The sequence below is a fragment of the Xenopus tropicalis genome, chromosome 6, assembly GCF_000004195.4.
Source record: "Xenopus tropicalis strain Nigerian chromosome 6, UCB_Xtro_10.0, whole genome shotgun sequence".
Lineage (NCBI taxonomy): Eukaryota > Metazoa > Chordata > Amphibia > Anura > Pipidae > Xenopus > Xenopus tropicalis.
In genome coordinates, this window is record NC_030682.2 from 50,556,954 (window position 1) to 50,573,633 (window position 16,680).

The 16,680-nt window shown below is 37.5% G+C and overlaps 1 protein-coding gene across 5 annotated transcripts in view; it reads right to left on the bottom strand.

Annotated features, from left to right (window-relative positions):
* topaz1 (testis and ovary specific PAZ domain containing 1) overlaps positions 1-16,420 on the bottom strand; it is a 62,242-nt gene extending 45,822 nt beyond the window's left edge. Inside the window, exons 1-3 of one of the 5 annotated variants that reach the window (XM_031903276.1) lie at positions 16,349-16,420; positions 3,855-3,979; positions 1,891-2,047 (exon numbers count right to left, since the gene is read on the bottom strand). In XM_031903276.1, coding sequence (XP_031759136.1) covers positions 1,891-2,047; positions 3,855-3,903 — 206 coding nt within the window. In that variant the 5' untranslated portion in view covers positions 3,904-3,979; positions 16,349-16,420. 5 annotated transcript variants of the gene reach the window in all.
* Positions 16,421-16,680: the final 260 nt, after the last annotated feature.

Sequence of the window (16,680 nt, forward strand, 5' to 3'; positions counted from 1 at the left end):
CTGGTAAAAGTTGTATTTGCTTCAGAAACACTTCTATATTTTATATAAATAAGCTGCTATGTAGCCATGGGGGCAGATATTCAAGCTGAAAAAAGGAGAAGGCACAGGATACCTAGCAGACAACAGGTAGAAGCTGTAGAATACAACGGTGTTTTACAAAGCTTATCTGTTATCTGCCATGTTACCTGTGTTTAGACAAGAATAAGCTTGTACCTGCTTTGAGTGCCAGTGCTTATTCTTGTCTACGATTGTCCAGGAGGGTGCCAATCCCTCCAGCATTTGTGCACCAAGCTTCTCTTCACTGGAGTGCAAGGGTGTGCAGATAAGACCTTCTCTTTTATTACCTGTGTTATTTATCCCTCTTTAAATTTAAAGGAACAGTAACACAAAATATAAAAGTGTATTAAAGTAATTAGTGTACTATGTAGTATTGCCCTGAACTGATAAAAGTTGTGTGTTGGCTTCAGAAACTACTATAGTTTATATAAAGAAGCTGCTGTGTAGCCATGGGGGCAGCTATTCAAGCTGGAAAAAAAGAGAAAAGGCATAGGTTACATAGTAGATAAAAGATAAGCTCTGTATTACACAATGGCAATCAACACAGTTTATCTTTTATCTACTATGTAACTTGTGCCTTTTCTCCTTTTTACCTGCTTGAATGGATGCCCTCATGGTTACATAGCAGTTTGTTTATATAAACCATAATAGTTTTTAAAGCTAACACACAACTTTTACCAGATGCAGGCCAACGGTATATCATATTTTAATTATATTATATTTTACTTTAAAACATTTTTATTTATTAGTGTTACTGTTGCTTTAACTAGCTACGCCATTTGGAGCTCCAAATTAGAAAAAGACCAGTATCTGAAAAATCCCAGGTCTTAAACACTGGAGATAAAACAATAAAATAAAAAATATCCCAGTGGGCGTGATTATTCCCCTCTTTCAGCCCATAGATGATGCAAGTGAAAGAACATGCAACTTTTAGACATAAATCTGACTAATTTGGCACTAAATGGGTTGGTAGTACAAGGTAATGTTCTCTGCTAGGATAGGATGACCAAGCCAAGTTTATAAAAACAAAACAAAACAAAACAAAAAAAAAAAAAAAACTTATGGAAAATATTTTATTAACCATGTTTAAAATGTTAGGCATCAACAGTGAAATAAAATCACTTTTTTCCTAGGTCAGTGTTGGAAAAAAATTGCACCGGCCTGGTGTAAAATCAGAGCACCACACTGCCATCTCTAATTGTTCCCAGGGTGTTCCTGGGAAAAAAATGTTCCCTGTTCTGATTTTACTTATGCATGTAAATCATTACTAGGGATGCTTGGGAAAAGTGCCAAAGTGCTGCTCTTGTCTGGGTCAGGGCATTTTTTTTTTTTGGTTCACTGGGGGTGTGCCTCATATTGGCAGCCCCCTGTTGAATCCAATTTTCCTTGTCCTTTAAACTTGCTATTAATGTATATTCTTTTTTTCCAATGGACATACTGAGAGATGACAGAGCTCATTTAAAAATAAGTGCTAGATTGCTCAAGTACAACTGCCAATGTCAAATCAGCAATTAGCTTTAAACAGTTTACTAATGCTAGATAAATTAAATGTGTTGATTAGTTTCTATGTTTGTAAATCAGTAATGGCCCTTAAGGCTAACGTTATAGGATATGCTTTTTCTGCTTTCAGAGACTATTTCAGCAGTCAAGATTGCCCTTACCTATCTGTAGACAAATGCCACTCGTATGAACAAAAAAATGCACTACCTATGGCAGCCAATAACACTATCAAACAGGGATCACTCAGGAACAAGAAACAGAAGGATATATAAACAACAGCTTTATAGACATTCTAGACATGTTGCACCTACTATCCATTCTCTTACAAAATACCTTTCATTGATATGGGCGCTCTCCTGTTCCTGAAGGTTACACATTAATGCACTCAGATTATTCCGTTTATTATTTTCTTTGTTGTCAGCATTACAAATTGGACTTATGTAAGGATCTTCAGGAGTCCCAAAAAGCTCTGGATCATCTGGAACAACATCTAAAAACAGTACATCTTCTTCATAAGCTTTTATCACATCTAAATTACTTTTGTATTCCACAAGCTTGCTTTTCTTTGGAGATTCTACATGGCTTAGTGTCAAATGTGAATCATCTAATGGGCCACCAGTATTATTAATCTGTCTGGTGCAATTTTCCTCAGCTAGACAGGCGTTATCCATTGTAGTTTCATGTAAACAATCAAAAAAGGATAACACTTCCTCAACATTAGTGTTTTTTTTATGCTTGTCTAAACAATCATGTATTGGAGATTCATATTGAGTACTTTTTAGCACAGTCTCTGAACTGTTTTCAGGTTCTGTGGAGCTGTCTCTGGAACAAACACTTGGATCAGAGTTTTCAAAAGAACTGCTCAGGGCCATCTCCTCAACTGTTTTTACAGTAGGTTCTATTTCAGAATAAGTGCCAGAAGTGGTAAAGTGCTCACTTTTGTCATTGTTTGGCAGCGGGAGAGGAAGACTATTTATAGTATTTTGAATAATAGTTGAACTGCATGGCCAACCATCTAAATTTTTATACATGTCTTCAACTTCACCTAGTGAGTAAACATTTTCAGTTATATTACATATCTTCTCAATTACAGTATTGGGTAGTTCAAAAGTTTCTGTTGGAGGGTGAGACAAAATGTCATCATCAATATCTTTAAGAATAAGAGCGTCATTTTCTGAAATGAAATCTAACTTTAGTTTTTTACATATCCCGTCACTGTCAGTGTCATCAGTTGTGCTCTGCAATGGCTCTGCTTCATTAGCCTGAAATAAAGACTTTATATTGGTGGAATAAGGGGCAAAAGACAATTCAGAGTCAAATCCCAGTATATCTGTACTTGGTAAAGAGGAAGTTCTTTTTCTTGGGAAAGCCCATACACACGTCCTTGCACAAGAACATTTCCAGATGGTTTTCCCAGTAAATGGGATTGTTCTCTGACAGGAACAGGTTTTGCATTCTTCTGTATGCTCATTTATATTGTTATTATTTACAAAGTTAACATTTTCCTCAGTAAGTGAAAAATCTGAATAGTCATCGACCACTGACTCATTTGCAGACATTCTAATAAGTGCAGAACACTCTATGTCAAGGGATTCCCTATCCTTTCTTTCACACTCTGAAACCATAAACGGTAATTGTGTAGTCCTGCATTGTACCGGAAGGCAATCATAACTTTCCTTTTTGTTTTGACTTGTGCTTTGATCACAAAGGGCATCCTTCAAGTTAAAATTTACAGAGTCACTTTTATTATTGTTCATCTCGTCAATAATCTTTTCCAAAGTACCAATGCAAGGATCTGATGAGTCTGTGTTGACAGTAGGATTACCACTATATTTTAGGTCTCCTGTTTTCTGTTTGACAGATATTGCAGAGTCTTCTTGAGTACGCTCTGTAGAGCATGTTGCAGAATTCCTTATTTTTTTTCCAAAGTCCCACTTTACTTTTAATATTCTTTTAATTTTCCTATTTGCCAAGCCATGTGCAATAGATTCCAGTTCTTTGGAATGATTACCTCCAACAGTAGAATCTGTACTGATAACTGAATTTACAGTGTTAACAGAACAAGGTAATTGTTTTTGAGGATCAAGTTCTTTTACTGTTGCTGCAGGACATGTATTCTCAGTTTTGGAACTGCTTACCCTCAGATTTGAGCAACGTATAAGCCTCTTCATGTTGCTGCAGTTATGCAATTTCACTACAGGATTTAGAAAAGACTGGGAACCACCATATGAACATTTACTTTTTCTATTGTTTGCTGTTTCAAGCAATGGATTTTGCATGCACGTTATTCCATTTACCGTGTGTGCTGGATCTGTAACAGTGAAATAACAGTTGTGTGTAGAACATAAAGTTTTCTGCTGTGCACTCTCCTTTTTCCTCTTATGCTCTGAAACACAAGGGAATCCACAGCATTTCTGCTGTCCTAAAGAAAAAAATGAAATGAATATTAATAGCTTATTTTCACAATTAAAAGCAAGAATGCAAAATATTTTCTACTGAATTTAATCAAAAATAATTAGACATTAGATTTGACATAAGGGCATTTAGATGCATTTTCTAACATTAAGAGTAAAATGTGATGGTCCTGCGAGGCAGACCACTAACCTAAGATCTCTTAGCTGTGCAGGCATTCAACCCCCTCGTTCACTTTTCCCTTTTGCTAGCCTTTAATGCAATTGTGTAAATATATATATATATATATATATATATATATATATATAGGACCGAAACATCGGTTTTTAAACAATATGTTTTCAATAAATTTTTGACAAAGTATTGAAAGCGTGTGCCGGACACGGATGATTATTACTTTTTACATGCTCACATTTGGCTGTGCACCCTGCAGGATATTGAGCCTTGGAGTGCTGACACTATTTGGATTGTATATGTATATATATATATATATATATATATATATATATATATATATATATATAAACACTTTGTGCTAATTGACAACTCAACACAGTTAGGGCTCTGGCAAAATGGGAGATTAGTCGCCGCATATGCCATCCCACCGGCGATTTACATTTTCACCGGTGGGATGGCATTTCGGGGAGATTAGTCGCCTGCGAACAGGGAGATTTGTCGCGGGCGACTAATCTCCCTGTGTGCCAGAGCCCTTAAAGTCAGGCCAGGGAGAGAGAGAGAATAAACGCCCTGCTGCTTAAATGTGTATTTGTCACATTTAGATTTGAAAATCACAAAATCAAGGGCCTTTGCACTACTGTACATGTGTGAAAAGTAACCTAGTGTAAGACTAACTTGGAACTGGATAAGCAGGGTTACATGGCACCACTACTATTCATTACGTGTGTATTGAATTTCAATCTGCCATTCTTTCACCCTCAACTCCCAGGCATGCTCATCATGCATTGTTGCAAAGGAGAAAACATATACCTATGGTGTTTTAAGGGTGATGAGCTTGGTTATGCAGTCTATTTGCCTGCAAACAATTACCTAGATACTGGGTACTTATTACAGTATTATTTTAAAAATATAACAGCAATTTTCAGGTACCTCAGCTAATACGGATCCTTTTACTGTTATTTTAACTTTCTGACTGACCTCCTAAGAAAAAGAGCAGCTACTCTATAAAAATATATGGACAAACACCCTATTTTGCTTTACGTTCAGCAGCTCTCCAGTATAGAATTTCAGCAGGTATCTGGTTGCTAGGGTTCAAATATCCTAGCAACCAGGCAGTGGTTTCAATGAAAAATTGGAATATAAATGAGAGAGGGGCTAAAAAGAAAGATGAATCATAAAACGTAGCAATAAAACTGTAGCCTCACAGAGCAATAGGTTTTGGCTGCTGGGGTCAGTGACCCTCTTTTGAAAGCTGGAGAGATTTAGAAGAAAAATGTAAACGATTCAAAAACTATAAGACCAACTGAAAAATTGCTAAGAAGTGGCCATTATATTATACTAAAACATACTTTATAAATACTAAAAGTTATCTTAAAAGGTGAACTGCCCCTTTAAATATTCATAAAAACACTGACATTGTAGCTAAATAAGTAAGGACGTTTATCCACACTACACCAGCTAAAACAGCACATCCACATCACATATTAAACTTTTACATGAAACCATGCACTGCAGCATAAATATTAAGTATTTGCCTCCATGGTAACTGAATATTATAAGCTTAAGAAAACAATTATCAAAATACACATTGGAAGATGTACTATTGGCACTGCAGAAACAAATGCAGAGCTTGATTTAACACTGGCCCAAAGAAGCAATATTGGATTAGACTGTTATAACTCGCAGGCTACTGCACTGCAAGTAAATGAAAGTCCATCAATCCATTTTTGCAGTCATATTCCTATCAGTTATACTGAATTCTGTCCAAACTCATAGATGTTTATTAGGCCAAAGGGCTACAGAAGCTGGCATGTGAAAGAGCAATCAGCAATAATATTGCACATTCCATGCATTAAAGGGGGCTAATTACCATTTATGAACAAACAACTTGGTCAGCACCAGTGATTCCAGGGGAAAGATTTAACAGCAGGCAACTAATCACCCTGTGTGCCATTGCCCTAAAAGGTAAGGTGGCAACTATACTTAGGGGCTGATTTACTAAGACACGATTTTGAATCCGAATTGGAAAAATTCCGATCGGAAACGAACATTTTGCGATTTTTTCGTATTTTTTGTGATTTTTTCGGCGTCTTTACGATTTTTGCGTAAAAATGCGAGTTTTTCGGCGTCTTTACGATTTTTGCGTAAAAACGCAAGTTTTTCGTAGCCATTACGAAAGTTGCGCAAAGTCGCGAGTTTTTCGTAGCGTTAACACTTGCGCGCAAAGTCGCGCCTTTTTCGTAGCGTTAAAACTTAAAAGGCGCGACGTTTCGCAAAAAATACGAAAAAGTCCTAAAGACGCCGAAAAAAATCGCAAAATTACCGATCATTACGAAAAAAACCCAATCGGACACATTCGGCCCATTCGTGGGTTAGTAAATGTGCCCCTAAGTATAATTAAAGTAGTTCCTTCCCTGTATCCCATGGGATGCTTTATGCTTATTTTGTTACACATAACTAAATACATAAGTAAATATTTTGATGTTTTAATCATGTTTCATATTTTAACATTTTCTCGACTTCAACAAAGCCAGATTTGCACGGTTCTCTTTACCAATACTGTATTGCATGCTGTTAGGGCGAAGATATGAAGTTATTAAGCAGCAACTACTTTTCACTGCTACAAAATGCCAGAAAATACCTGCTATAGACAATACTGAGCGGCCGATTCCTTAAAACACGAGTTCGAATCCCGAATGGGAAAAATTCGAATTGGATACGATAATTTCTGAAGATCGCAAATATCATGAAAATGCTTACAAAAAAAACGTATTAGTCACAATAATGTCGTATTGGCGATCCGAAAGTCACAAAACTTTCGTACCGAACGACTGTAAACAGTGCCAATTATCAGTAAATGATCAACATTATCTATTTCAGTAGCAGTATCTGCTATCAATAGCTCTGTGTGTCTTAGGGCAGTGGCAAACGGGGAGATTAGTCGCCCCGCAACAACTTCATTGCCGCTAATCTCCCTGCAATGCCATTCTACCGGCTAGAATGTAAATGGCCGGTGGGATGGCATACGTATTTTTACGATTTCCCAAAGTCACCTCTCAAGGGCAACTTCGGGAAATCGTAGCGACGTGTATGCCATCCCACCGGCGATTTACATTCTAGCCTGTGGGATGGCACTGAAGGAAGATAAGTTGCTTGCAGCAACGAAGATTTGAGCAGGGGCAACTAATCTCCCCATCTGCCACTGCCCTTAAATGCTAAAAATTAAAGCAACAAGGTACTATATAGTTCAATATTAATTTTAACCCTTTAATTATTAGATTTTAGGGCTAATAGAGCATTACACTGTGCAAAGCTAAGGGTGCCAACTCTCTTCCTGTACGTCATTACCTTGTCATGCCGGTTACTGCAGATAACCATGAGAGTAAACTCAAATCACAACATGACAGAAATAATTTCAAGAGTAAATGTACATTTAAAAAAAAAAACCATGACTTAGAAACTGAAAAGTTTCAATTCTCCAGTTCATGGAAAACTACAACTTCCTGCATCTTGACTACTACTCAACTTACAAAAACAGATAGTTAAAAACTGCCCCTAGACTGCATCTCAAGAACTGTTGTCCTGATAGGATTAGTAAGCCATTACACAATTTACTCATAAATGAAAAGGTGTATAATTGAAATGTTAAACCAATTGACATGCTTAATATCATCTAAACAAATATAAAGCGCCTTACTAGGACTCCTGAGATTCTTTTTTAAGAAGGTCACATCTGTAGCATCATTCCTCTCTTCTGTTCTTGCTTCCCCACATTCCTGTCTATACTCAGACTTCAGAAGCAGCACACTCCTCAGATGTTCTGTGGAGATTCCTGCACTCTGGGGAATTTTATTCAATGACAATCGCTGTACCCTAACATATACGGTACGCATTTTATCTAATTCTGAATAACACCCAGCATTAATTTTATTTTTACCAACACTATTACCTAGTATCCTGCCTTTTTTCTTTCCCAGTGGTTTTACACAAGCCTGAGTCTCTTCTGTGCCACACACAGCAAAACATTCAGTTTTTGGTTTCTGATTCATGTCTGTTAATTTTACACATTCCTGTGTTTCTCCTTTGCTACTTACAACTTTATGATCAGTTTTTAGTTTCCTCCCTCTTTTAATTTTATTAACATATTTCAATGTCTCTCCTGAACAACACACATCACTCTTATCAGTTTTTACCTTTTTTCTACTTTTCTTTCTTTGCTGAATCTCACTTATGCCACACTCACTACTCTGATCAGTTTTTGCCCTCCTTCCTCTTTTTTTCCCTATTATTTGTACACATTCCTGAGTCTTTCCCTTGCCACACACAACACTTTGCTCAGATTGCAGTTTCTTTCCACTTTGCTTTCCTGCTAGTTTTAAACATCTTTGTCTATCTCCTACACTACTCACATCTTCCTTCTTAATTGTTGGCCTCTTTCCTATTTTTTTCAACAATCCCCGTTGATTTAGCATATGAGTAGGACTGTAAACATTCTCAATATCTAGTGGAACAGTAGTATCAGTATTCACAATTGCTGCTTCCTGATTTACTACTAAACTTCCACACTTTTCTTTTTCAATTGACTCCGCACCGCGCAGATCAGTTGCCTTCCTTCTGGTTCTTCTTTTAACTTGACAAGACGGCAAGTTTGAAACATTAATACTTTCTCCAGAGTCATTAGAAGCAAGAACTGGATCTGAAAGTGCTAGTCTTGCCTTCCTTGTGTCATTCATTCTAATAAAGTCAGATTCTGTAGACACCGCTATATTTCCACATTGCTGGATTGCACAAGGCTCATTCACACCACTTATGGCCTTTGGGTTTCTACCTGACAGATTCTTTACACTCCTATCCTGATCAATGGCTTTTGAGGAATACTGTAGAGAGAGAGCTGGACTGATAAGAACTGAACTACTTTTTTCAGTATCAGCCTCATCACAGATCTTAGCAAATGAGCTGGATTCAGACCGGTTAGGTTGAACTAGCTTAATTTTTCTAGAGTGCAACATACTCATTAGAGGTATGTTTACATAGAAAAATGATAGAAAAAAAATCACTTTCTAGGCCCAAATATTTTTACTTTTTATACTACTTTACAAACACAAACTACCTCTGAAAATGTTTCTTAATACCAAATAAGCATATAACTAGACATGCAAGGACAACAAAAGTTTAAAACAACCCAAGAGAAAACATCAAGCTAAACCCTTGCCATTTACAATGTGTAAAAAAACATCTGTGCTTTAGTGAAATCACTTTACACTATTATTATCCTGCAGAAAAGCTACATGCGATGCAAGTTATAAATATGTTAACGTGCCAAAAGAGCACATGTTAAGTCCAAAACAAATGTAATATGAAGTTATGTTACCTACTGCTCACATAAACTCACCACGTAGGGTTGATTCACACCTGCATTACATTTATTAATAAAGGTCATAATAAACCACAGGCCCAAAAAAAGAAAACACACTAGCCAAATAAATAGGATCTAGCGGCACACCATAAAACTCAGTTAACCAACGCAATAAAAACAAACATCAAGCTTAACTTCTAGCAAAGCCTTAAATCTCTGGCCCTGAGCATTTAACCACCCCCTGTACAATGTGTGCAATCCAATAGAGTTTGATTTACACATTCACCAAACCCGAGCTCCCACTCTGTAAATAATTCTCCGCAACGGAATTCCGCGGCCTGCCTTCTACAGGAACACCCACATTCGGCGCGCTTCCGGAAGTCGCAAATTCAGCTCCGCCTGCGCGGCATACTACGCTTCTCTCACGTTAATGACGCACGTAAAAAGAACGTAATAGTGTTGTTTAACTTTTAAGATGGAGCAGTTTATACCTGTTTGACTTGCCATACAAAGCCATGAGTGTTATTATTGGATGTGTTTGCCAAACATATTTTAAAGTTTTCGGCCTGTTTGTGTTGAGGGCTTTTCTGTTTAAGCCTTCCAGCCCTCTCAAAAGAAGATATTCGGGGTATAAAACAAATCTGAATGGGCTGTGTTCTCTTGTCACTTGGGGGTTTAGGGCAGACCGTTAGTTATGCAGACACTGCTTTTTTCCCACAGCCTTTACTTTATTACAAGCCCCACCTTTCAGTTATATTTCAGTCTGGTATGGCCGGGCGTAGTATTATTAGCTTGCATTTATATAACATTGAAATATTGTACCAGTACAGTATAATATACAAGTCCCTTTTATATTCACACACACACACACTATGGCCATTTTGGCACCATCTTTTGTTTCTTAGTTGTGCCCCTCTGTTGCCACACACTGTTGGTTTCCTATTAGTTTTAAACATCTCCAGTGTTTCTCCTTACCTTACTATTACAAAAAAGGGAACGCTCAAAAGGAAAAAATCAACGTAAAATAAATACCAGTGAAAAAATTAGATAATTACAAAATAAGTAGTAAGGTCAATGAACAACCGCTCGTGCACAACCGCACAGAAATAAATCAGTTAATTAAATTAATTATATACCACGTGAAAAGTTGAGACCCGGGTGTAGAAACCCTGAGTCTATCACTCCCAACACACGGAATAAATCACATAAGCGGCATTTCGTTCAAGATAAACAGTATGCTCACCGAAGTCCAATGGTGGTCCGGGTGCTTAAGCCCCGAACCCGCAGCTGAAGGGAAGACACACCAAAGTTTTAGAAAAGGAACATCAAGCACTCCGGACTGTAGAGATCTGCTGTAAAAACGGACTTTATTTCCTCATTTTAAAAGCAATATGCCTCCTTACCTACTCTGGTCTTCCTGCTCAATTTTGTATTTTTCAACAATCTCTGTTTATCAAAATCCTATCCACTTGGGTCAGAAGGTACCCATGGTCAGTGCTATTACATGGGTACTGCATGCTGCTCACCCCTAAACCTCATGTCATCAAGCACCCAGATATAGTGCTGAAAAATGAGCCAGATTGGGTTTTTAGATACTATGGGGCATATTTATTATAGTGTGTAAGCCAGCATCATTGGTGATGTCACCTATAGCAACAAATCAGATCTTTGCTTTTGTTTTCTAACTTGTAGGTGACCTTACAATTCTAATTGCTAATTGGCTTTGCACTAAATTAAATATGCAGCTAAGAGCTGTGTGACCATCCACACCACATTTAAACACTATAGGCTAAAATATTTTGTTCAGTTCATTGTCTATGAAGATTTTCATTCAACAAGTAACACCTGCTTTGAAGAGTTGCATGATACTTTGGTAATCCTTTCAAAGTAACTCCACAGCATTCACACCTCTGTGAGTTTCAGATGTCACCTTTCTGAAGAGTTACAAAGTGCCATTGTGATTGGATTAGTGGAAGAGTATATATGCTGAGGACTTCCCATACCAGTCAGTTGAACTGAAGAAGCTGCTCGGATGAGTAGTGAAACGTCTTCAATGATTACTTAACAAGTCCAGTTGCTTTAAATTTATTTATACTAGATGTTCAGTTCATTATTTTGCAAAAAAAAAAAAAGGCTCAGTTCTGTTTATCAAAGACTCACACCTTGAGAAAATATGTCCCTAAAAAGGATACATTGTACAGGTATGGGATCCCTTATCAGGAAACCCATTATCCAGATAACAGATAAAATAAAACAGAACCTTGTACCTGATCCCAACTAAGATATAATGAATCCCTATTGGGGGCAAAACAAGCCTATTGGGTTTATTCAATATTTAAATGATTTTTAGCTGACTTAAGTTATGAAGATCCAAATTACAGGAAGATCCCTTATCCGGAATCCCCAGATCCTGAACATTTTGGATAACAGGTCCCATGCCTGTACTATGAAGGGTTTAAACGGTTTAATAAAGCCTTCAGGTGTGACACTCGTGGTCCCTCCCCAACACTTCCTGTTTGATTTGAGAGACTGGCTGCGTTGTCATGTCAAGATGTGATTGCAGCTTCTAATTACAAAAATGTACTTCAATTTATGGCACACTTAGACAATCCTGAGGGTTTCTGTTACTTAAGATATTCAGATTTTATAACATGATATAGTTAATGCATATTATAGTGCATTTGATTGCCCTCCTTATGTTTTTATTTCAATTAATCCTATTTATGCCTTGACATATGTTGAAAAAAAACTATCTCCCAGTTTCACAGACAGACAATCTGCAACTATGCATTTCTAACAGATTTTAGCAGATTACATGCACACCACCATGCTTGTCTAGTATTGAAGGGGATGGGCTTATATTGCTTGGCTCTACGCCACATGAGGTAGTGGAAGCAGGAATGCGAAATAGACTGAAGTTTCCCCAGTGTAACTAGCAAAACGTAACCAGTACAGTAGCTTATGGAACTGTCAAAATATAGGATTCCAATGTTTAGGTGCAGAGAGCTGCAAAAAGTCATTTTAAAGGAAAACTATATTCCATAATGAATAGTAAGCCAACAGATAATTGATATTGTCTAGTGTGGCCTATTAAAGGAACAGAAACACCAAAAAATGAAAGTGTATAAAAGTAACGAAAATATAATGTGCTGCTGCCCTGCACTGGTAAAAATTGTGTGTTTACTTAAGAAAGTCTACTATAATTTATATAAATAAGCTCCTATGTAGCCATGGAGGCAGCCATTCAAAGGAGAAAAGGCACAGGCACATAGGAGATAACAGATAAAACACTATTGTATTCTACAGAACTTATCTGTTATCTGCTATGTAACCTGTGCCTTTTCTCCTTTTTTCCAGCTTGAATGGCTGCCCCCGTGGCTACACAGCAGCTTATTATATAAATTATAGTAGTGTTACTGTAGCAAACACACCAGTTTTACCAGTGCAGGGCAACAGTGCATTATATTTTTATCACTTTAAAGCTCTTTCATTTTTTGGTGTTACTGTTCCTTTAAGGAATCTTACCAAAGTGGAATATAAAAAATATTGTCATTTTGCATCTCTTCCCATGAACCACCATTTTGTCCTGTAACAGGAAGAAGTCTGGGAATAAAGGGCAGAACTTTGTCCATTAATTGGCTAATGTGACCAACATGTACTTTTGGTTTGTTTGTGTGTACTGTGAATCATATGATCCCCAGTATGTGCCCTTCATACTTGAAATCACAATTTTCAATTTAGGATTAGCCAATAGCACATACAAATAAAAAAGTATATTTTTATACAACTGGCTTATTTAGAGAACATAAATATGAATAGAAAAAAAGATAAAATACACAGTTCTATCTAATTATCTATACTTCCAGCTATAGATATAATTGCTTTTTTACCCAAACATACTTGATTCCACAGAAATCATAACTCCAACAAGCTATTTCCCAAGATCCCTTTTGATAGTAGTGTAATACAACCTACTGTCTCACCTTTCTCTATTGTAAAGTGATGAATTGTGGGAAAATGAGTCACTCTGTTCTCCATAGTAGGTGGTGCACAGATTCTTTGGGAAGCAGAGGGACATCAAGTCTCAGTATACCCTATTTCAGTATACCCTATTTAATGTTTACATTACTGTGAAAGTCTAGAGGGGGGTTGAGGAAATGGCAGACACACAGATAGGAAACACAGCCAGACTATTATGGTTTGCTTTTTGTCTGTGGAACCAGATCTGTGAAAAAATAAAATACATTTATATTAACATAACACTCAGACAGTTTTTATGCACCTTTTCTACATAAGGACAACTGACTCAGCGTATTTCAGACTGAAGGGGGGTTATTTTTACAGAACCCCTTTAAATCAGTGCAGTGATGTTGCCAACATGTTTTTCTACGATCCTTTTCTTTAAAAACTGCACAGGCCTGGGGTTGATTCAGGAAAGTGCTCCACATCCATTTTAACTTTTTTTAAAAAAATTATTAAAAATTCTGTTATGCTTCTGAATTAATAAAGATATTTATTAGCATCTCTGTCTCAACAAATTGTCTCTTGCTGGAGTCATATTTTGACTGACAGCTGACTAAAAGACAGTTAGCGCAAACGCACTATAAAGAGAACACACACCAGTGGTGTATTAGAGCCATCAATCAAACACTAATTCTGACACATGCATAAATATAGAATGAAGAGGGACTGATTGCTTAGAAGGGAATAAGTTAAGGTTATCATGATTATTTCAGAAACAATACAGACATTTTAACTGATTATATTTATAAACTTTCTTATTTTCATGATACGGAACCTACATTCAGTGACCTCCTTACCCACTCCACACTTATTTCTTTCACATCAGAGCAGTTCTAAAGAGGGATCATCACTATTGCAGGGAGCACAATTGCAGTTCTTGGGCTAGAAGAGCTGAATTCCCATTTTAAAACCCCCCAGAAATTCTGCTCTTAAAATGACCAGAGGCAGTTTTTTGCCGTGCCTCATGTTACCAAGCATACTGCATACTTCCAACAGGTGGGTGATATCAGGCGAATGTAGGTTAATTTGGTCATTTGGCTCTGGGGCCGTGTTTGGCCACCTTAACTGAGACCACAAAAAACATAAATCTAACTACAAATGCAATGATTTTAACAGCCCAGTAGTAACATGAAGGATCTGATTTACTAACACAGCTATGTGAATGTGTGGCATAAGCCTTATGTCTATTTGAAACCTGCCTAACTACTAGTTGATCAAGAGGAAAACAAAAAAAAAACCCTTCTGAAAAAGATTCCTTTCTGACTCTAAGGGCCGTGACAGATGGGGAGATTAGTAGCCGGTGACTAATCTCCCCGAAATGCCATCCCACCAGTGAGAATGTAAATCGCCGTGGGATCACATACACAGCAACAAAATTGCCGAAGTATCCTCTCAAGGCAACTTCAGTGATCACAGCGCCCCATATACCATCCCTCCAGCAATTCACATTCTCGCCGGTGGGATGGCATATCGGGGAGATTAAATATATATACGAACCCTGTCCGCGCTCCTACATCAATAAAAATATCAATATAATTAATTTCCTTTCATTTAGGTGCTGTGAGAAAACAAATGTGAAAAAAAGAACCAAAGTGGAAAAAAAAACCCAAAAAAAACCCCACTTATGTATATCAATTGGGGAGATTAAGCGCCCACGACAAGGGAGACTAAACTCCCCGTGTGCCACAGCCCTTAGATGGCAACAATCAGACTAGTAACTGGATCAGCTTGTGTTAAAGGAGAAAGAAAGGTAAAAACTAAGGGGCTGATTTACTAACCCACGAATCCGACCCGAATTGGAAAAGTTCCGACTTGAAAACGAACATTTTGCGACTTTTTCGTATGTTTTGCGATTTTTTCGGATTCTGTACGAATTTTTCGTTACCAATACGATTTTTGCGTAAAAACGCGAGTTTTTCGTATCCATTACGAAAGTTGCGTAAAAAGTTGCGCATTTTTCGTAGCGTTAAAACTTACGCGAAAAGTTGCGCATTTTTCGCGTAAGTTTTAACGCTACGCAAAATGCGCAACTTTTTACGCAACTTTCGTAATGGATAGGAAAACTCGCGTTTTTACGCAAAAATCGTATTGGATCCGAAAAATTCGTAAAGAATCCGAAAAAATCGCAAAACATACGAAAAAATCGCAAAGTACCGATCATTACGAAAAAAACGCAATCGGACTCCATTCGACCCGTTCGTGGGTAAGTAAATCAGCCCCTAAGTAAACTTTATCAGAAAGATCTATGTAAATACAGCCATAAGCACTCACAGAAACGCTGCACTGAGTTCTCTGTCAAAAGATTTGTTGTGTCTGTCTTCCTGTGCCAGAGACACGCAGCTCTCTCCCCTCTCCTGCTCCCCCCTCCCTCAAGAATGCTAAGAACTCCATCCCCCCCCTTAGGAATGTGTGATCTGAGCCAATCACCAGGAAGCTGACTCGTAGTCTTACTAACTGAGCAAATACACTTGGTCTTAGTCTCTGTGCAGGAGTGAGGCATTATGGGAACTTTCTTTACACAGCTCAGCCTTTTTTCTTCCTGTTTGGCTTCTGATTATCTGAACAGGTGAAATATGGGGAGACTTAAGGGCACTATTGAAACAACTGAAGGTATGCCTGCAGCTTGAGATTAACTCTTTATTAGCCTTTCCTTCTCCTTTAAGAGCTAATTTCCTCACTTGCTATAAAGCCATCCAACTCCTTCTTGAAGTTATCTACCACATCAGCCACAAACAGCGAGATTCTGATGAGATATGATAGATAGTTGCTTTCTAAATGGTAATACTGGGATCAGAGGTTTGTAGTAATCTCACTGTGCCTTACTTTTCTTGGATAAAGTATTGTTGCTTTCAGCTTTCTTAGCACCTTGCCTTGTACTTCACTCATTAGATGGAAATTAGACATTTCTTTCTTCAGGGCCCAAAACACTTGCAGGATGCTGCTTTTGCTGATAAAAAAACAACACAGTCAGATTTTTATATTCTGTGCCCAGAGGCAACCTGTTTTTGCATTATAGTGAGAACAGAGCCAAATTTGTTCACGGATTTGGATTTTTAGAAAGCAATACAACTCCTAAGAGGAACAATTATTTACTTTATCCCATTCAGATACTAGATGGTTCTTTTCTACCAAGAAATCTTTATAGTGAACTAAAC